This window comes from Pleurodeles waltl, chromosome 1_1 (assembly GCF_031143425.1).
Source record: "Pleurodeles waltl isolate 20211129_DDA chromosome 1_1, aPleWal1.hap1.20221129, whole genome shotgun sequence".
Classification (NCBI taxonomy): Eukaryota; Metazoa; Chordata; class Amphibia; order Caudata; family Salamandridae; genus Pleurodeles; species Pleurodeles waltl.
In genome coordinates this window covers 947,190,414-947,213,378 of record NC_090436.1, presented here as the reverse complement: position 1 = coordinate 947,213,378, position 22,965 = coordinate 947,190,414, and the positions used below count along the sequence as shown (strand labels likewise).

The 22,965-nt window shown below is 42.8% G+C and overlaps 1 protein-coding gene across 1 annotated transcript in view; it reads left to right on the top strand.

Moving 5' to 3' along the window:
* LOC138289686 (alcohol dehydrogenase 1-like) overlaps positions 1-22,965 on the top strand; it is a 271,379-nt gene that overhangs the window by 50,679 nt on the left and 197,735 nt on the right. Inside the window, exon 3 of the mRNA XM_069230192.1 lies at positions 11,447-11,588. Within this exon, the coding sequence (XP_069086293.1) occupies positions 11,447-11,588 (142 nt within the window). The remainder of the gene's footprint in view (positions 1-11,446; positions 11,589-22,965) is intronic.

Sequence of the window (22,965 nt, the reverse complement as noted above, 5' to 3'; positions counted from 1 at the left end):
GTCCAAAATGGGGCATTTAACACATCACTTTCACATCCGTCGGGTGATTATTGTAGCCAGTGGACACAAATGGTTGTCATGCACGTTTTGTAAACTCCTCCGAGGGTTTAGAACGAGTAGACCAGACCCTCGCTATGTGTCATCAGAACACTCGGGTATAGTAACAACATACAGTGTAGAAAATTATGTCAGCAGTGGTTAAAAAGTTCCTCACTAGATGCTGTTAAAGAACGCCTCAGTCTCCTGTTTTACAACACAGACTAGCAGGATTTCCTGTTAGGCTTCAGAAGGCAGGGAAAAAAGCACTTCTTATATGCAATTTACAATGAAATTTGGAAACTTTCCCAACAAGAAGCCACTGTCTGGTTAAGGCAAATAGATCATGTAAATTTACAAAAAGCATTAGCAGTTGTAGATAATGGGATTCACACCTTGTCTGACTGCATATACACTTTAAACAACATTGTTTCATCTGCAATAGAACAAAGTGACGTCATTTCTACAACATACACAAAGACAGCTTAGGTCTAGTGTGCAGTTCAGATGGACACTGCAGACATTAAAGTCTGGTAGGATTCCCTGGCAACATGTTAGTGCAAGGGACATCCTTTCAGCATTTAACTTGATGCGACAGCAACAGATAATAGCTAAGAAGGAAGCAACATATGTTTTGCTAAACATCGAAAAGTTGGAAAAGTTGCCTTTGACTGTGGCCAAAATACCATCTGCTGAATGATTAATACATGGGGTTGTCAATCCGCCTATTTCAACACTGCAGTTCACACATTCCAGTGGGCAGATATGAAAGGCTAGGGGATAGTTACATTCATGAGGTTTGAGAGCTACCCTTATCGTACAAATGTCTCAATGGCATGAAAGAGGTCTTTTTTAACAGGAGTGAATGCAAGACTTCTGTGAACCATTTGATGTTTGTAAGCAGCTGTCCTTGCATGGGGCGTGCAACGCTTCAGCAGTGAATTTAGCTTGCTCTCTGAAGGGAGTTCCAGTCCCCTTGATTAGACCAGCGTTCCACGTGCTCTGTAATGGAAGCTGTGTGCTTCTTAATAGCGAGAGCTGTTGTGGAATTTGAGCCGGAATTGCTTATGTAGTTTCGGTCCCCAAACTGTCACCTGTTGTGGTAACATACTTTTTCCCCCCATGCAACAGACAAAAGTAGCAGCCATTTTGCCTCACATTGATACTTCAAATGTGAATTTTGACAAGTTAAGCAGGCTAAAAGCTCTATTGTTCCAAAAACCTGTGGCACTGACATCTGCATGTGAGACCTATGTGCTCCAAGTGGTGAGGTCATCTGCAGAGATACAGTCCTTTTTAAATACAAACTTTCCAAGCCACTTTGGTGAACTCATGGGATGGATTTGTAATCCATCCAGTACTATAGGGACTGTACATTTCTTTAAGGCTGTTGGTTCTGGTTTGGTCAGCACCTTCTCCTCTATATTTAGTATAATACCTTCTCAAGTACTTTCTGGGGATTTCCAATTACTTTGGCTATGATAAGCGGCATTTTGCTGTTGCTGTTTTTTTTATTCGCAATGGCTGTCCCATCATAACAGGAAAGACTGATGGCACTTCCACCAGCACAACTGTGTCATAAATGCATGATGCAGTATTTCTGAACACCACTCCTGGAAGAACTGGAGTGTGGGTGGTATCTGTCATTTAGACCATTTTTGGACTGTATGCAGCCCATGTTTCTGTGCCTCTGATGCCTTTTCGAATCTGCACTGGAGGTTTGTCTTTCTACGTGACGCTTTCTTTCATTGGACACTGTTGATGATCTTGCTGAGGGCTCATTGCAAGTCATGCGCATTGAGGGTGCGTTTGCAACGGGAAGCCATTTATTAGCTGCCCTTTGTGGATCATGCAGCTCTTGCCTCAACATCTGGCACAACACAGAATGCTGCTGCCTCAACTGGAATTCAGGCTTTGGAACATTAGTGCTCTTTGGTTTTCCTTGGCACAGATTTGATCACATTACCATCTGCCGAAGCAGAATATTTCCTTGGTTCAATTGTCTCGGCTGTGATTGGAGATTTTCAAAATTACACTAACTTTGAAAATTTGGCTTAATTGGTGCTACTACTGAACTTTTAAATTGTCAATTTCAGTTTTTTCTAATTTGCCTGCTTGAGTATATTTTGACTTGGCTCAATTGGCCTTTGTATATATGTTTTAAAGTTCTGCATTTTAGCTGCTTTGAACTTAGGGTCTAGGCTGCTTTACCAATTCTGAACTGACAAGGGGAGACTGTAGTGAAGCCATTTTAGTGATGTTTATGGGCGCGTTATTTTAGCAACTAGGCCTGCTGTCTGTGCCATTTAGCCTAGTAACATGTAATTTTATTTCATTTTATTCTTTTAAAAATTATCATGTGGTGATGTTTTAGTTTCCTTTATCTTGCTGTCCTTTCGCTAAGGAAAGCATTTACATATCTTAGCACAACATTCTTTCACTCTATACTTTAGTCAAGGGTGCAACAAGATAAGGTTGCCAGCACAAAGTAGTACACCGTGTCTCTAACATTTCACAGAAACACATGTATTTTTACATGGGGACATTTTCTCAGAACACTAGATGTTTATTATAAAAACAGCTCTCTGTCTCCTGTACGTTAAAGTGGGGCTCTAGCCAGATGACTACTACCTCATGCTGTTTTACTTCGCTACAGCTGCTCGCTGAGACTGCTGGTTTCCTGGCCTATATGGGGAGGGTGTCTCAATAGACGACAGGCTTCTGCACTGCTGTCATACTCTGGTATGGGAGACAATGTCTTCTGGGAGTAGGGGGGTCCTGAATGGCGGATTAGGGCTTATCCTGCTGTGCTCTAACATAGAACATTAGTGCATAGTTAGGAATCACACATCTTGTATAGTGACAGTATGGTGAGACTTTTCTTGTGTTTCACTTTTCTTGTCACCATTCTGCTTCTAATATGTTTTATCATCCGAAATATTGCAGTTCATGTCATTTTATCCAGGACCCAGCTGATTCAGTAAATCTTATTGAACCATTCCCTGCTTCTGTTTTTTTTGCATATGTGAGATGAATGTAATAGAGAGAAAAGGATGAGATTTGATCTACTACAGTTTCCCTGAGGAGTCACAATGTCATCCGCCCGGTTGCCACAGATCAACCCTGCTTTTGGGTATAGGTGAGGCACTGCTAGCTGGCCAGAAACAGATTAGGCCGACAGTTGTCACATGGTGTGAGATCGAGCTCAGTTCTCCACAATACAGGTTATGCTGCCTTCCAAATCTAGCAGCCTCATTGGTACAATAAGAGCCAACGTGACAACATGTTTCATCAGTTCTCGTAGCCTTCACTTCTCCAGCCCTTAATTTGTCCAATATTATTTGCATGTCGCAGTCACCTAAATGCTTCTCAATGATATTCCATAACGTGATATCTCGTTCCTTAACTAAAACTAAGTTGAGAAAGTAAACCATGAGCCATGGTTATCCCGGTGATTGGTAGTAGCATAGTTCCTAAAACCGAATCACCATATTATGCATATGTTCCTACGTGTATTGTGTACGTCAGTGTTTCTTGAGTAAATATGTTTTCAGGTCAGAATTGTCTACTCAGCTATGATATATTTCGGAGAGTATCTTCCAAGCAAAAAGTGTAGGCATTAGTTCACTGTGTATCTGCCTATTGTTCATTTAAAGGCTTGTCTGCTAAGTTAGACTCACTTGTGCATAGGTAGTGTTCAGTGTTTTTATAGTGCTCTTTTAAGCACTGTGAAGGCACCACAAAGGTACTGATCAATACAAGACTGGTGTTTCAAAACCCAGGTGCATAAATGGAGAATCCCTTATACCTTGTTTTTTTTGCACAGTGTCTGTCTTACAAATATTGAATTACTGTATGTGGATTTGTTTCGTGCCCTTAATCAAAAAAACGTAAAGCCAGGACCCCCCGATGATCCTGCAAAGCCGGACTTTCTGAAGAGAGCTGCTGTGGCCCTTTTCTCTAGTTTTTAAGTCTATCTAATCTTTTGATTTCCACTGCTGTGGAGCCAACTATTTGGAAGCATGCAAAAGTCGCCCGTTCTTAAAAAAACTCTAACATAGACTCACCCCTGCCCAAAAACTACCAACCAGTTTCTCTTCTGCTTTTTTTGGTGAACGTGGTGGAGAAACTCGTAAACAATCTCTTGGTGAATTTTTTTATAAGATCAACAACAGCTGGATTTCTCACAGAATGACCTTATATCAGCCCACAGCATAGAGACTGCCCTACTTAGGGTGATGGAAGAGCTTTGGCAGGTGGTTGACGAGCAAAGCTCTCTTCTGTTTATTTTATTAGATCTAAGTGCGGCCTTTGACACTGTGGCGGTCATTCTGACCCTGGCGGTCAAAGACCGCCAGGGCGGAGGACCGCGGGAGCACCGCCGACAGGCCGGCGATGCTCCAATGGGGATTCCGACCGCGGCGGTAAAGCCGCGGTCGGACCGGCAACACTGGCGGTCTCCCGCCAGTGTACCGCCGCCCCATTGAATCCTCCAAGGCGGCGCAGCTTGCTGCGCCGCCGAGGGGATTCCGACCCCCCCTACCGCCATCCAGATCCCGGCGGTCCGACCGCCAGGAACCGGATGGCGGTAGGGGGGGTCGCGGGGCCCCTGGGGGCCCCTGCAGTGCTCATGCCACTGGCATGGGCATTGCAGGGGCCCCCGTAAGAGGGCCCCTACAAGTATTTCACTGTCTGCTTGGCAGACAGTGAAATACGCGACGGGTGCCACTGCACCCGTCGCACAGCTTCCACTCCACCGGCTCGATTCCGAGCCGGCTTCATCGTGGAAGCATCTTTCCCGCTGGGCTGGCGGGCGGCCTGAAGGCGGCCGCCCGCCAGCCCAGCGGGAAAGTCAGAATTACCGCGGCGGTCTTTTGACCGCGCAGCGGTATTCTGGCGGCCCCCGACAGGCCGGCGGCGACCGCCGCCGGTCAAAGTCGGAATGAGGGCCTGTGTCTCATAAGGTGGTTTTGAATAGACTTCATTAGACTGAGATTTGGGGTAGGGCATTGGCCTGGCTCACCTCCTTAAAGGACTTGTCCTTTCAGGTGATATCTCTACCTTTTACTTCCACAAAGCCTGTGCTGGAGTTTGGCTCGGCCTTGAGCCCAACTCTTTTTAAAATCCATGTGAGACCACTAGTAGAAGATGGGAAATCTTTTGGAATATTGCTAGCCTCATACACTGATGACACCAGCCTTTTCTATCATTGTCTGCCGGGGAAAAGAATGGTCATTCAAATTTTAGGATCTGTATGTCTGCCATCATGTGGATTAATTCAAACTGCTTGAAAATAAATGCTGATTAAACCAAAATTCTCCTGTTCTAAAAATATTCACAAGAATGGGTGGCCATTGGTGGCCCACCATTCGGGGGCCACCTTCTGAGCCCAATGCAATTGGTAAAAATGTGGGTGTTGATGGACGACTCTCTATCTTCTGAGTCACAAGTTACAGCTCTGATCTCGGACTGTTTTGATTTATTAAGAAGCCGTAAAAAAATCATGCTTTTTTTTGTCCCAAGTTTGGAAGATTATCATTCTTTCTTTAGTCATATTGGGCCTAGATAACTGTAATAAATTGTATCTAAGTACCATGGGGTTTGTGAAAAATAGATTGCAGGTTATCCATAGCGAGGCAGCAAGACTGCTGAGTCAGTTGCCGATATTCTGTGCAGTTTCTTACCAACTCCACCCTCTGCTTTGGGTCCCTGTGGAGAAGTGTATTCAGTTTAAAGCACTGTTTGTGACCCATTATATTGTGAAGAAATTAGGTGCACCTAGCCTGTTTTCCCTGCTCCAATCTTATCACCTAGAAGGGCGTTAGGATCAGCAGACCTCAGTCTGGATGTGGTCCCCTATTTTAAAATGACCACAAAGTGGAGATGCTCTTATTGTGTCATAGCCCTAACATAATGGAATGACCTGCCCTTTCATTTAAGGAAAGTAGCTAATCACTTCAGCTTCATGAAGCAGTTGACGACCTGGCTGTTCTCTGCTAAGAATGGTCTTTATGTTATATCACAGTAGCAGCAGGCCCACTGGGAAGCCCTAGCTGGTTCAGCCATGTGCAGTACAATTCCTTTTAACATACGATAATATACCATAAAACTTCTTTGCCTGAGAATGAAACATACATTTCTCAAATGCAAAACTATTAATTTGCCATACTTTAGGGAGTCATTGAACGTTTTTTTTTTTATATACCAAAGACATGGTGTAAAACTACAAATTGGTTAATTCAAATAACAAATAGAGTCCAAAGGTCTGATTTTGGTGTGCCATTTACAAAAGCATTTTACTTCTGCTTCATGCACAAATACTGTTTCTGACTTTAAATTCTGCCCTGTTGGCTTTGCTAATGCCCAGAAAATGTTTACTAAAAAGTGTTGACTACTGTGTAGAATGCATATAGAAAATAAATATTTAAGTGTGACAAACAACATAATGATTTAGTGTACTTATCAGTTGTAAAATAGCCCCTTATGCATTCCAGTGGAAGCACTTCCCAGAAGGTGAAATGATACACTAAATAGCCAATAGCAAGAGACAAGAGAGTAATACTCCTTCTGGTGAAGTCAACTTCCAAATCATGTATATTTTACAGAACTGGAACAATATGTATTTGTTGGAGGTGGCACATTCTGGTTGGCTGAGGTGAGCCCCTAAGTAGGTAGAATTTACCAGTCCTGTCAGTGGTGGGTGATTACACTCGCTGTGTAATCTGCGCTCACCCTTGGGTAGCTTGGCTCAGAGCAGTTAGGCTTATCAGAGGGGCTTTGTGTAAAGCATTGGCACAGCACTACCACACAACAAATACCTTGAGCGTCACAAAAGAGACTTCACATGAGGTGTATGTAATTAAAGTGTGTATTCAACACACGGAACATCATGTAAATATGGGCTTAAATCACATTTAGAAATATTACTAGCAGTAATAGGCCCAACTGTGTTAAAACGACATAAGCAATATGAACATGTGAGGAAAATAATACTTTCCCTACCAGCATCCTCATGCAGTGCCAAAACATTGTCAGCCCGAGACCCACCTAGCAATTACCCCATTTCAGTATCACACAGTTATAGGGTACACCCTGGTTAACAGCGATAGCAGCAGTGTGTACATACAGAGAATTGCAGTGCTTTTAAATAGCTCTGTGGCCTAGTCTGCACAGGTAAAAACCAATGTCAACCATGCTAGTCCTCTGACAAAGAAACAACATATACATCAACACAGCTGTGGGGGAAGTAATTCCGAGGCAATCACTCCCACTCACTTGCTCCTCACCGCTACACAGTGCTATGGATATCAGGCAGGCTAGTATAACGTGCAAGCACACACACTCGCTCCCAGCCTCCTAATGCAATTCACTGATATCTGGTAGGTTAGTGATCACTGTGCTAGCAAACCCCTCTGGGTCCAAACGTTCCTCCACCCTCCAACCAGTCGGTACTTCCTGACCCCCCCATGAACTGGAGATGGGAGCACCCTTTCTTCGGATCCTAGGCCGCTTGCTAGAGTCACACTTATTTATGGTCCCGGGGCTAAATTTGGGTGGAGAGAAAGAGATTACAGCTGATTAGGCAGCAGTTGACAAATGGAGGTTTAGCCACCACTCTGGAAGCTCACTCAGGGTACTCTGCACCGTGCCTTCTGGCCCCAGTCTGCATAGCACGGGGGGAGGGTTGCCTTGGGACACGTGCTGTTCACAGTGGCCCCCAGCCAAGCCAGGTACTCCATAATGCAAATAGTTACCAGTTCCGCACCTCCCTGGAAGGGGGCACAAAATCTGGGGCTTGATAACTTGAGTTGCACCACATGATTCCGATCATCCACAAAAAGTTACCAATTTTCATGCCTTCCTGGAATGAGGCACAACGCGTGGTGCATGATGACTTGAGTGGCACCAGTCAATTCTGATCGTACACAAAGAGTTACCAATGCCCTAGCTCCCTGGAAAGAAGCAAAACATCTGGTGTGTCTTGACTTGTGTCACACCAGACAATTCCGAACACACACGGAAAGTTACCAATTGCGTACCTCTCTGGAATGATGGACAAAGTCTGGTACACAATGAATTGAGTCACACCAGATCATTCTGAATACACACAAAGAGTTCCAATTGTGTACCTCCCCGGAATGAGGCAAAATGTCTGCCGCGCGATGACTTGAGCCGCACCAGACAAATCCAGTAACACACACAGGTGCAAGTTCAGCGGTGGCTCACGAGGTAGAATGCAGCACCGCTCCTGGTACGCCCGACCTCCCCGGGCCACAACCAGTGAAATGGGCACCACACACAATGAGCATGCAGTTGGGTCTTGCGTGATAGAAATGCGGCATGCTCAACAAAACGGGCCACGCGGGTCCCGCAACAGGTGAATCCACTCACTACCAACAAGACGCTTATACGTGTCATGACCCCACGATGAAGATCCACACTCCTTAAATGCGGGCCGTACTTTGAAGACTCCACACCGGGCAAATCCAGTCTCCAGGCGTAATACTTAGTTCCAAGCTCACACTGCTGCTACCAGGTGAAATCCAGCAGACATTGTAGGCACCTAAGGGGGCACCGCTCTTCAGAAGACACAGGTAGAAGGTATCTGTCCCTTGCAGGAGGTCTATGATATCCCTGAGACCTCCACAAGAGAACACGGGCCAAGCCAATAAGCCCTGAGGAAGCACACTTCAGAGTGCCACGCAGCAGCAACCAGTTTGCCCAGGCATGATGCAGGAAGCGTGTGTGGTCCCTTCAGTAATTACTCCTTGTTCACAGCAGATTTCTCTGGCAGTGTGCACTAAGCCCTCCAGGGTCTCCATCCCACATTCGTACTTGTGTATCTGTGCTATGCTGCAGTGTGGCACTAGTAGTTATAATGTAGTGTGCCTTTGAAATTGGGAGTGGTTCAGAGGGTTCACCTTTGAACCACAGATGTATCCCCTACATTTCAGTCCTGTCTGCCATTGGGCTGTGAAATGCAGATCTTAATCTTTAGTGGGACCATGATCCAGCTCCGAGAAGCCAAGTGTCAAAACCCCCCCTCCAGTCTATCCAGCCAGGCCCATAAATGACAGAAGTCTTTGTTCCAGTTGTGTGCCAAAGTTTCATAGGTGTCGCTGGGGAATGCACAGATGTGCTCCCAGTGTGGCCTTGCATCAAATTAAGAGGAACACAAAGCATTTTAAGGCAGAGAAATGTCCACTTTCAAGAAGTTATTGACAAAACCACCTTTACCACAGGAAGGGATTTGTCAGGACAAATCCAATGATAGTAAACATTATGAGGCTGCTCCGCTGCAATCCACTGTTGCAGCTAGGAGTAGTTGTAACACTTCCCCATGTTAACCTATGGGCAGAGCAGCTCTCATATGTAGTGAAAACACATGGGTATTCTTACCTCTCTGGGCATACGTGCCATATCGAACACACAAGCCTGGATTGGCAGGCTGGAAACATGTTCAGAAACTCCCTTCAGGGTGTGGTCTAGGTGTAGCGGAGGGTCCCCCAAGGATTGACTACCAAGTTAGTAGTACCAAACTAAGCCCAAGCACACTGCGCCTCCACAGACCTGCATTGGCAGACTCGATACATGCTTGAGAGGCTATTCTAGTGGGCGGCACACTCAGTGCAATGTCCAATTAGCAGCCAGGACTGTACCTGCCCCAGGTTTGTGGTGTACCTTTTTACAGGTCACTCTGGGGTAGAGCACCTCAACCAATTTCATAAGCGCCTCTTCCCAGCGTGTGTAGGAAGGGTGTATGCACTTTCCCACTGCAGTACCGTGGGAAAGTGCCCAAAGTCCTAAGGCCACAAAGACCGGGAGAAAGAAAGCAAAACATTTCAGGGAAATCCCCTAAGAAGGGCCATCTCCAATAGTATTGCAGACAGCTGCACAGTGAAACCACACCTAACAATAGATACTTCTTCAGAGTCAGGAACCATTTGCACAATGTTAGGTGCACACCTTTGGTTGCACACCACTTTAGTAAGGCAAGAAATGATACAGGATATGTGTTTAGTTAAAAAAAAACCTGGTCTGTGAAAGAACTGATGCTAATGGCAGACTACAATTGGGCAATTATTTTTTTGTGTGGATAAGAGTGCACTTTGGAAGAAAACACAGTTTCTTAAAGCAAACATACTCATTTTCTGTTCCATATCTTCTCCCTAATGACCAATGGTGTAACAAAACTTTAGGGCCCCCACTGCAAACTACATGGAGAGACCCCCACTCCAGACTCACTCTGGTGCTCTCAGGCCAAGGTACTGTGCTGAGGGGCCCCCTGGAGCTCAGGTCCCCCGCAGCTCAGGCCCCCGGCGCTGCTGGAGCCTTTGTTACACCACTGCTAATGACCTGTGTGGTTGGTTCATCAAAGACACCCACACAGTGCAACATATTATTGGAAGTGAGTTTTCAATACAGGAGATGTGACTAAAATGAAAGCTGCACTCACTTAGAACATGGTAATGCATGATTGACAGAAACATATGCACTCCTCCTAGGGTCTCATTACGAGGGCCTGAGATTTGTGCACATTAAATTCCCCTTCTCCTTGAATTTATCCATACCAGGGATACCGGTAACTCTAGTGGACAGAGCTCACAGAGATTACAAGGTGAATTCAGATTTTTCCCTGAGAGATGAGGAAATACTGCAGGAATTGCCAACTCACATACAAATATCCATTCTTTTTATGGAATCACATCTGGTAATTTTGGCTGCTTTCACCAGCTGGAGCTTGTGAGTGAAACTTGCCTGGTCTGCAAATGTACTGCGGACCTTATAATTACAATAGGCCACTAACTGCCTTCATGGCGCAGTCAAAATTAAAAGGGAAAGCACAATCAAAGTCCTAATATTTATATTTTAAAACCTATAGGACAGATTACAAAATAGAATAAATGTGTAAATGGACCAATGGCTGTCATATTATGGAGTTACACAGAAACCTTTGAGTGCATAGATACGTCTGTCGGTGTTCACTGATGTTTGATGGAAAAATCACCTAGAAATGTGCTCTTTCCTACCACTGGTCAGAGATTTACTCCTGTTATCAATTAGCAAAACTGGAGGATTGTCCAACAGGAATAATACAAAATGTGGGTAGAAATGTCTGCTGATCCTCATTCTTTGAATACCCACCAGGAAATTTCTGCTATGGACAACTATTATGCGCATGGGGCAGAGGGTGTGGCGTAATGGCCTTAGCTGCTGACTTCAGAGCTGGGGGAAACCAGGTCTGTGTCACAGCATTGGCATCCTCTTAGCATCCTGTGGTTCAGTGACTTGAGACCCTCACGGTTGATTTGCTGCACTTTACAAATCCTGGATTTCTTTTTATTTAATTTTTGTGCACTTGAGTTGTTCTATTTTATACAGATGTTCTCTGATCACTTTTTCTGTACAGATTTTGGCCACTGGTGTCTGCCGTACGGATGAACATGTTATTAAAGGTGAGATCAGTGGTGTGATCTATCCAGTGATTCTGGGCCATGAAGGAACTGGAATTGTTGAAAGTGTTGGAGAGGGAGTCATTGGGATTAAAACAGGTGAGCAGAAATTCTAACCACATTTTGTTGTTTCCATAACAATATTTCTAGTCAGAATTCTTCTGTGTTCCTTGGTATGTCAAACAGGAGAGTAACTACTTTGGGTGCTTGTTATTTGGCCATGATGGAGGTCAGAAAGAGTTTCTTTACAGCAAATCATCAGGGCGTAACTTAGCCAGTGAGATTCATTGGGTGAGAATCTCAAATTTCCCAACTAAAAAAGCTGTGGGGTGCAGGGTGGAGAGATCAAATGACCAAGGTTTGGGATGGACTGTTTCCATGAGGAACAGGGTCAGTATTTATTTGCATTTGTTGGGTGTCTGGTTAGAGTGTCACAGTGGGAGAAAAATGTTGGGTTGAAATGATACTCAGAGATTGCCAGTAGTCATACTATTTGCAAGCATTCATTCCATCAAAATTTGGGTGTTTGCCAGTAGTATGGAAATTTGAGACGAAGGCACCTTTCCAAGCCCACTACAGCCAGTGTTTCTGAATCTCAAAAAGTAGTAAATTGGAACTCATTCCAGTAGTTTATCTATGTGTGCAAAGTTATTACTTGTTTGGTAAAAGAGGTCTTTGCCTTTTGCCAACCATTTTATCAAATGACAAACAACCCCTTGTACTAAGCCCAAGTTGCCAATACAGAAAGGCGTGCTGGCAAATTAATAGAGCATGACAATCCAGGACCAAGCTAGTGGTCTGACATGCCTCTAAGAGTCAGTGCCTGAGCTGAGCCTTAATACATTTGGCATGTATTTCACGCAACAAATGTAATATAAAAATATGATAAAATGTTTTCAAAATTAAAAAATATATTTTTTTTTAACTTGCGGAAGTGTTTCACCTTAGTAAATCAGATTAAATCACTTCATAGACAAACATTTCTCAAAAGTGATAGTTTTTAGAAACATTCATGGCTCACTCCCCAACAATGTCCTTAGTGAACTAAGAGGCAGGTCAGTAGTCATGCAAACCCAAGACGTGGCCTAATTTCTTAGTATTGATGGAGCAATATTACAGTCTAATAAATCAAATATAAGAGGTGTTTTACAGCACACATTGTGAATTCAAGTATTTAAAAGTGCACTCATATGTGATAATAAAGAAAAAGGAGGATCTGTGAATTGAAATATGCGCCTATGAGCTTAAAATATGGACAAGCAGGCCAGTATTGATTCTAAGTTGTCTGGTTTTACATTTTGAAATTCGGCCAGCACATGGGTATCTCTGTCTCTCTTTCCCATTTTTTTCAAAGGTCACTATTTAGTCTTTAATTCTAGGCTCTCTGCACAAAAAATAAAAATGACGCAGATATAGCAGGCCCTACCGGGGCTCTTTCACCCAACTACTAAGACAAGAATGCATTTATTTGTGGGGATCTAATACCCCAAACTACTCCCCTGAAACTACGTCCCTGGAACCCAGGGTTTTATTATAAACATCTTTCTCTTCATTTTTTGTGAGTAACTGGTAAGCTTATGAAATGAAAGACTCTGATGTCCCATGGTCACCAGCAATATCTGTACACAATATTCATTTTTAGGTCTTGCCTACTGGCTTTTGGCACCAGACCTATTTTATCCCATATGAACTTAGATTAGGGTTTGAATCCAACACCTGCTCATGATTCAGTGGCTTTTCTTGCCTGTCTCTATTCTCTGCTGCTGATTAGATTGCTTTGCCTGTACTTATGTTGGCCCCACACAAGGATCATTTCAGCCTCGCTGCCTTTTGATTTATAAACTTCCACTGCGGATGTAAGGACCTTTCTTTGCAGTTCACTCTCTCTCCTCATCATCATCAAATACTTTATTTGGTTCATATGAAACCATAAAAGACATCAAGGGGCATATTTATACTCTGTTTGCGCCGGAAATGCGTTGTTTTTTTTGACGCAATTCCGACGCAAAACTAACTCCATATTTATACTTTGGCGTTAGACGCGTCTAGCGCCAAAGTCCATGGAGTTTGCGTCATTTTTTTGCGTGGACACCTACTTTGCGTTAATGATATGCAAGGTAGGCGTTCCCATCTAAAAAATTGACTCCGAGGCATGTGCGCCGTATTTACACTCCCGGGCAAAATTCACACCCGGGAGTGGCCGGGTCAAAATAAATGACGTACGGCTGCTTTTGCGCCGTTTTTTTAGCGCCTGGTCAGGGCAGGCGTTAAGGGACCTGTGGGCTCGGAAGGAGCCCAGAGGTGCCCTCCCATGCCCTCAGGGACCCCCCTGTCACCCTTGCCCACCCCAGGAGGACGCCTAAGGATGGAGGGACCCATCCCAGGGACATTAAGGTAAGTTCAGGTAAGTGTTTTTTTTTTTTTTTTTTTTGTGGCATAGGGGGGCCTGATTTGTGCCCCCCTACATGCCCCTATGTCCAATGACCATGCCCAGGGGACAGAAGTCCCCTGGGCATGGCCATTGGGCAAGGGAGCATGACTCCTGTCTTTGCTAAGACAGGAGTAATTTCTATGGGGGTTGGGAGTCGAAAAAAATGGCACAAATCGGGATGAGGCGAAAAATTTGCCTCAGCCTGACTTGCCTCATTTTTTGGTGCCCAAGCTACATATCCCCCTACGCTGGCGCTGCCTGGTGTACGTTGTTTTTTTTCACGCACACCAGGCAGCGCCGGCGGCTAATGCCGGCTAACGTCATTGAATAAATACGGCGCCCGCATGGCGCTTCAGAATGGCGTTAGCCGGCGCTAATTTTTTTGACGCAAAACTGCATTAGCGCAATTTTGCGTCAAAAAGTATAAATATGGCCCCAAATATATACATACATACACATTTCTCACTTATATAATAAATAGCAATATTAATAAAAAAATTGGATACCAAAAGCAGCATATATATAATTTAACACAGCCTGTATTGTCTCTTCATCTCCCAGATTATATAGATGAGAGAAAGCAAGATGGCTAGATCTAATGCCCTTGGGTAAAAAAATAGGGCGTAAAAACCTTTTTCTTGGAGCAGCATACAAAGTGCAAAAGAAAACAAAGTACAACGTGCTTTGAGGTATTTTTCCTTCACAACCACATGGCGGAAGTTCCTTAAACCAGGTACCACAAGTAGGGAAGGCTACTAAATTATGTAATATGTTCAAATGTAACCTGGTAAGTAAAAACCTGTGCTGCTCAGAACTAATAGTAGTCAAATATAGCATAGGGTGTGGTTTCTGTAGCGGCGTCCTCTCCTGATTTCCAACTGTAGCTATATTTAAATTTGAAATGTTAACTGAATGCCAGTATATCTCCTTGATCCTTTTGATGTCCCGTCTCACCAAAAGATCCGGGGTGAGGAAAAACTCCCCTACCCCAAGACGGAGAAAAATAGAATGAACATATCTGAGCCAGGGTATGTCCATTGATTGTGATAGTGAAAGACAGTCCTGGATTAACATTCTACACAAGTGGGCTTCTGGATTTAACCAGATTTTTAGCCATAGCAATACGGGCTGAAGCTTTATTTGATCAGATATGTCCCTCAGACCCACTTCTTCATCACAAAACTTCACTGAGGTCGATTGTGGTACTGCTAGTAGCCTCCTTAAAAACTTGTTTTAAACTACTTGGAGACTTAAACCAATCAGCATCTCTTTGACCGGTTTATGCCCTAGTTGTTTAGAAAATCTAAAAAGAGCATCTATGGCTCTTTGAAATTGTGTTACGCGTACATTCACTAAAAATTTCCAGTTAAAATCGACATCAATGGGAACCCCCAGATAAGTAAAATTTGGGACCTTAAGTATTTCCAAGATGATTTTTTTAGTTTTTGCTAATTTTGGACCACTCTTCATCACAAATGATTTAGTTCTATTGATTTTAAGACCGAGGTTACCCATAAATGTATTAAAAGCATTTAATAAAATTTGGAGGCCATTTGCTGTCCTTGAGATCAATACAGCATCATCCGCATAAAGGAGAACTGGGATTGGAGAGTTATTGATGAGTGGCAAATCCTTCCCTGTTGCACATAAAAACTTTTCCAACCCATTTATATAGAGAAGGAAAAGAAAAGGGGCCAGCACACAGCCCATTCTCTCTCCTTGTTCATGAGGAAGTAATTCCTCTCCCCTACTCTCGCTCCCTGCTTTCCCCTTCCCTACCCCCACTCCTTTGATTTAACATTTAGCACTCACTTCCCACAAGGCCCCCTCATGCTCTGCCCGCTGTATCAGTTACCCACTATCTTTAAATGGTTTTAAACCATTTCCTAGATTGCCGTCCATGTGTGCATGAGTGGACACATGTACACAATCACGGAGGACATGTGGTATACTTTTTCTTATGCATTGGACATCATATAAGTGCAGGCGTGCATGGAGCCATCTTAGAATGATTCTGCTTTTTAAAAAAAATTCCAAAAGGGCTGCAGAACATGTGCATGCATATCTCATCATGGAATGCCTTTTATTTGGCTTTACTTAAGAGCATACCAAGATAGGTGATGTGTGCCTATGCACAGTGACTATCTAAGGGAGTAAATGCATTGGCAAAACCAATACATTTTCAATGATTTTTTACTTTTTAGTCATCTTCATTTTAAGAAGCCACAGTGGACATAGTTGGTGCATGAAGGATATCAGTTCCATTTAAAAATCCATTGAAAACGTTAAAATCTATTTATCCAGCAACAGCAACCTCAACAACTGGTTTCTGAAGGCGGGCTTGTCTCAAACAATCGTAAACCACCTTCACACAACCGTCAACATGTTGACATTGTTGGGTTTTTCATCAACATGCCGAAGCCACACCTGACACCTTCACAATGGCTCTTCTTCATTGGAGCGACTTCTAAGAGTTTCCTCCACTTCTAAGAGTCCAAGGCTCTCGGGCTATGAACCTGATGTTTCACCCTTAAACTGGGTGTAAGGGAGAGTGACTCTAAGATGTCTTGGCCTCCTGCACTCTTCTAGTGGACCACGCCTGGTGGTACAAGTGTGCTCTGCAGTGTGATTTGAAGTCTCAGTGGGCTCAGCACTAAGGGAACCTTGTGGATTGAGGTGTTGGAGAAGACTCCTAGAGATCTGCAGTGGTGACTATTATCCCGCAATTTGACCAGTGGCAGATCTCTTTCCCTGTCTCATCCTCAGCGGAGCTTCTTGATTGATGGATGCATTGCTCCTAAATTGGGGAGGTCATGTAAGAGAGGAGGAGATCAGAGGGCTCTGGTCTCCAGAGGAAGCCCTTCTCCACATTAACTTGTTGGAGCTGCAGATGTTACACTTGTCACTGAAAGCATTCCTTCCATCCACAGGGGTGCGGAAATCCTTTAGCCCAACAACCATGACATATTGTTTGGGGTCAAGGACAACAAGTGTTCAAGTTTATGTTGTCCTTGGGACAAGTAGGCCCAGCCCCTTGCATCACAAACCCTTTGGCTGCCAATTTACAGTATCAGATTAAAAAAAGCAGGGAAAGGAACTGCCTGCTGTTGAGATTTGTGTCCATATACTAATGCTATTCAAAACTGTATTTAAGGTTCATTAATGCAAAGCCTTTATAATTGGGGTGAGCCTTCTAATTAAATGTTGTAAGCTGGGACTGCACTACTGACAGTGGTTCCAGTAAAGAACATGTACACACGTTTGCAAAGTTTCAAATATGAGGCTACATATAATGTTCCAGAATTCTCTCTGATTAAATGCAAATTTTTGAATGCAAGATTGATGATTTTTTGCTTTCAAAATAAAATGTTTACAAAAAATGCAACTAGGAAAATAATGTTTTGCTAAACTACTGTGAAACTTAGGTATCAGTTCTTCGAAGCATCATTTAGTAAATGTGTTTATGCATGCAAAAAATATTCATAATGTAAAGTCAGTGTAACCAGTTTCAACAAGATTATGGGAAACACGAATACAAACAAGCATTGCCAAAGCCAATTAGTCCAATATTGGTGGTCAGTCTTTTGGTTTTGTCAATGTGTGTCTGTTTTGACATGGCTTTTGTAAAACATTATTATTGTGGGAGCTGCTGGGCCCTCGCCATTGTAACAAATATTAGCAAAAAAACAAAATGTTTTTTTGGTCGCCTTAAGCACACATTGCCACAGTAGTTCATGGCACTGAACAAACCTGCTTTGTTTGGCGGTATGCTCCTCGTGAAAGAGCAAACTGCGATCATTGTAATGTAATGTAACATGAATTTATAGAGCATGGAACTTGTCACGTATGAGTGTATCAGTTGCTGAGTAGGACCAGGTTCTGCAAATAGGATCAGTCACGTTGTAGCCAGCTGATAGAGGGATAGAGATATAATTTTAATAAATCAAAAGGTCTGGTAAACACCAGACCTAATTAGGGGCCTAGTTCTTCAAAAATGTCACAAAAGTGCACCCATGGTATATGTGTTTGCATTGGTGCAGATTTGCATATTTCATGATCCATAAGAATTTACAGAAGTAGTCCAGGAAATCGTAGTTCTAGGAAATATTTGTGAACTGCATTTTGCCATGAGCAAAAATGCAGGTGTAGATTTGCTCATGTGAAAATCTGTTGAGCATTTACAAGTTCACTTTCCCTTTAACCACTTTTTTCCAAACCTTGGAAGATGTTTTACTTCTGACCCTTGTCAGGGGTACATTTCCAACCTTTCTCAGTATGGTAAATTATTAGAGAAGAGCTATTGAAAACCCTTACAGCATGCAAGTTAATAGCTTTTCACACACTAAAAAAGTTATTTCAACCTTGGAACTGTTGCTTGCCGCTACCTCTCGCCCCATTATGTTGATCTTCAGCATGGTGGCAAAATAAATAAATTGTAGTATTCAAGCCCTATTATAGTACAAGCCCTGGCATAATCAGAGAGGCTATTATCAGAGCTCTAACATGAGATTGTTGCCATAATTTGTTGCCAAACTACATGGCACCAGATGGACAAGTAGATTTTTTTACAAGACAAGTAGATTTATGAAGCAATTTGTCTTATGGACAAGTAGATATTTTATTAAATTCCACACCCCTGCATCCATCAAGGGAGAACAAGTGCAGTTTCTCATGGACAAACACCACTTCCATGTGGTACTGCAACAAACCGGGTGGAATAGGGTTGTAGGTGCTGTGCCAGGAGGGTTTCTGCCTTTGGAAGTGGCTGGATCTTCATGGTATCTCCTTACTCACCTAGCATCTGGCAGGATCTTTGAACTCCATGGCGAGCAAACTGAACCAAATTAGCATAGCAGACCGTGAACAGTAGCTGCACTGGAAGGAGGCACAGGTAATCTTACAGAAATGAGAAGAACACTTGTTCTATTTTTACGGGCCCATAGAGAATGCACAGTGCCCACGCTTCTGTGCGCTGGAGTTTACAAGGCCGACTATGCTCGGAGACTTCTTTCTCCTAGATTGGAGCTCGAAACTCCTGTACGCCTTCCCATTATTACCTTTTCTGCACAGACTTCTGAAGAAAATCAGGAAAGATTAGGCCCTAGTTACCCTGGTGTCTCCCCACTGGTTGAGGAGAGTGTAATAACCGGAACTTCGGGCCATGAGCATCTTTCCCCTTATCCAGCTGCTCCTTCAGGAGGATTTCCTGTTGCAGCGTAAGGGCAAGGTCTTGCACTCGAACCTGCACAACCTACACCTTCATGCGTGGAAATTGTGCGGCAACATCTGATAGCATTTGATCTTCCTCCCTAAGTAGTAGGTATCATTTTAGCAGCCAGGCTTCCCTCCACTAAAACAGGTTCCTCCTTAAATATCCAGCTTCTACAGGCATAGTAGTGTGACATACTGTTGCTTTGTCTTTCACTTGCTCAGCAAGGCTTAAGTGTGGAGTGAGTTTAAGGATATTTGTCAGCCCTTTCGGCCTTTTTATTTCTGCCTGATCTGCCATCCCTTTTTAAATCATCTTTTGTGATACATTTCTTTAAATGGCTGATTGATTTTTTTCCACCAACCCCATTGTCAATGTCATAATCGGACCTTAATGTGATGCTTAATTATGCCCACCTGTTCCTTATGCCTTTTGACGTTGAACGTGTTTCTCATTGCGATGGCTTCTGCTCGTCACATGAGTGAATTACAGGCAGGCTTTGTAGGTCCAGCAACCTTATACCATTTTTTCCTCTGACAAATTGGTTCTTCGGACAAAAGCTGCTTTTCTCCCAAAAGTTGTTGCTCTTTCATATAGGGCAGTCCATTACCCTAACAGCTTACTTTACTACTCCTCATCCCTCCAAGAAGGAAGAACAACTGCATTGTCTCGACCCTAAAAGGGCCTTCAGCTTTTACAAAAATCTGTATAAATTGCTTAAAGAACATTGGGTGGTCATTCAGCTCATTGTGGGTTTCTCAGTGTTAAAAAAAAGGGGAAACTACACCAACACTAGAGGGAATTGACGAAGAAAAAATCTCTGGGTCCAGTCTGGCACCTGGGGGTATTCACAAGGTGAGGAATCTGCTGTTAGGTAAAGTATCCACCAGAAAGAGAATACCAAAGGTCAGTAACCTTATTGATTTTACTTTAATGTAGCTGTATGTGCCATTTTAGAAAATGAACTACACATATACAAATATTTTGCACAGTTATATATAGGGCAGATGTGTGTGTTGGATGGAAGAAAACATTTTTTTTCCATGCAACTAAAATATAACATACTTTTAAATTTGCATGATTTCAGCAGTAAGGCAGCAGAAACAGTTTAAAATACCAAAATAAGAGTTACATTGTGATCGTCTGTACTAGTTTATCCATATTTCATTTTTTTTAAACATGATTAAACTGAAGCTCAGTAGCAGTGTTTAGCAAGACGCCATCCACATCCCTAGGTGACATCCACATTCCCAGGTAACCTTCTGTTATTCATGCCTACTTTTAGTTTGTCTAGTGAGCCAGCAGTTGTTAATTCGAAGGGAGCCCATACGATAGTCCCAAGAAAGGAGGAAAGCAAGTTCCATGTGAGCTAGTTCAGATAGGTCTTTAGTCAATTGTGGACCAGTGGTTAAATTGTTAGACTCTCAGGCCCAGATGTGTGGGCTTTTGATGCAGGGCAGGGCAGCAAGTCACCTTGCTGTGCTGCTCTGCGTCAAAGGGAATTGTCAGGAATGTGCCATATCTATGCAATACAACACATTCTTGCCCTTTCCCACTGCTCTGGTAATGTTTTGGCTGGCTAGCCCCAACTCAGGCACCCTTGCACCATGATGCAAGGGTGTCTGCGTTGCGTGCAGCATTGTTTTTGTGCAGGAAGGGACACTTTCCAGCACAAAGACAATCCTGGGAGGCTTTTTTTCTTTCTATGTGTGCTGCAAAATGCAGCACACATAGGAAGAAGAACAAATGAAAAGAAATAAACATATTTCTCCTCGCTGCACCTTCCCTGGGGAGGTTTGAGTTTTTTACCTATCCCCAGGTTTACATGGCCTTGTAAATCTGGGGACACATCGAAATCCATGGGTGTTGCATGGAAACACCCACTAGAATACCCATGGAACGTCTCCCTAATGCAAAGTAAGGCAATGCAGCGATGTACGCTGCCTTGCCTCACTCCATATCAATGAGACTATTGAAAGCCATGCAAAGTGGATTTCCGTGGCCTCGTAGATATACTTGAAATGTTTGTGCCGCTGACGCGTCACTTCGGCGGCACAAGCCTCTCGTAAATATGCCTCTCAGTCTCAAGCTCCTGGTTGGTTATGTGTCTGTACAAAGGTCTGGTACATTGCTATTTTGCCGCTCTGCCTGAAAATATATTTGTTTTACATACACAATGGACCAAAGTTTGATTAAAAAAAATCTCTCTTTTTCCACCTCCGTCTTTCTATTTTATAAACAATTATAAGCAATTTAGCTGTCCATCTCCATTCACCTAGTACATCATATGTATTTTTTGGTTGAATGCCATAGTTATGTTTTGAGCCGTCCTAGCAAGGAGGTGATTGTCATAGTTATGCTTAGATCCTTCATAGTAAACAATAACTTGTGACCTAGTGCTAAACCTGAAGATTAAGGGTTTGACTTCTGGGGTCTATATGACCATGTATCTTGTCCATTTGATAGAATCCAAAGAATAAAGAAAATGATGATTGTAATTTCGATCCATGAGCAAAAATGAGTCTTTCTACTCTGCCCGAAAATAACAGTTTTACAGTATACCAAGATTTTAAAAAACCTCTCACTTTCTTTCTCTTCTCTTCTCTCTCACCTCTCTCCACATACCTCAGTCCCTTCCCCCCTTTAGTTTCTTCCATTCCTCCTTCCCTTCATACTATTCTGTAGCTGTCTGATGATAGTCCCCTATAGAATCCTATTCACTTGTATTTTTGGCCCAAATGTCCTAGTTATGTGGTGATCCAACATAGTGACTAGTCGGCTGTGTCCTAGTTAAGGTGTTAAACTCTTAATCTGCTGGGCATGATGAATGAATGAAGTAGAAGTTGATTACTTCCTTCACCCATAAGCAAATATTTCCTTGCCTCACTTTCGAAAAATATCTTAAGTATGACATGGCTCAAAAATAAAAAATAAAAACCTTTTCTCTCTCTCATTTTTTTCACCTCTCTCTCCCACTACGTCAATCACTCCCTTCCTCTCTCTCTTCTTCCGAACCATACTCCCTCCTTATTATTCTGTAAATTATGTAGCTATCTGTGAACACTTACCTCTGGAACAAATATTGACTTGTATTTGTGGTCTGAATATAAAAGTTTTGTTTTGCTCCAACATAATAATGTTTCAATTCTGTCGTATTTGTTAAGATTACAGACTCTCAATTTAAAGGTAATCTCTGTAAGTGACTACATGTTCATGTGTCTGGTCCATTACACAACGATCCAATATTCAATGACTACTCAATTAATTAATTGAAAGGGGATTTATCTTTTTATCGATGGGTGTATGTTATTTTTGAGAAATCTTTTATTAAGTGTACCGTGGCACAAATATTGAAAACGAACTCTGTCGCTCTATATACAGAGTTTTTTGTGTGCTCTTTGGTATTGGTCTAGTCCATCACAAAGAGTTCCAGCGTTCAGTGAATACATTAAAAGGTGGTTGTCGCTTATATTGAGGGTAAATATAATTCTTGCCTCTCTTTCTGAAAAAGTAAATGCCCTTAAAATTGAAATCAACTTCTATCTAGCTCTCTCTATTCCACCCTTCTCCCTCCTTTATATTCTATAATTGATGTAGCCATCAATGTACTTTCAGCTTTAGTACTATATTGACCTACATTTTTGGATTGGATGTCACAGTTAAGTTTTTCTCTAATGTGCCAAAGAGTTGTGTTATAAAGGTTAAACCTCCACATGAAGTGTCACGAAGAAGAAATTCCACAAGAGGCCATTAGTGGATAACGACGGAAACTGTTCTTTTATTATCAGTTTAACATCTTCAAGTTAATCCAAAAGAAACATCCCAGCCTCGGTTAC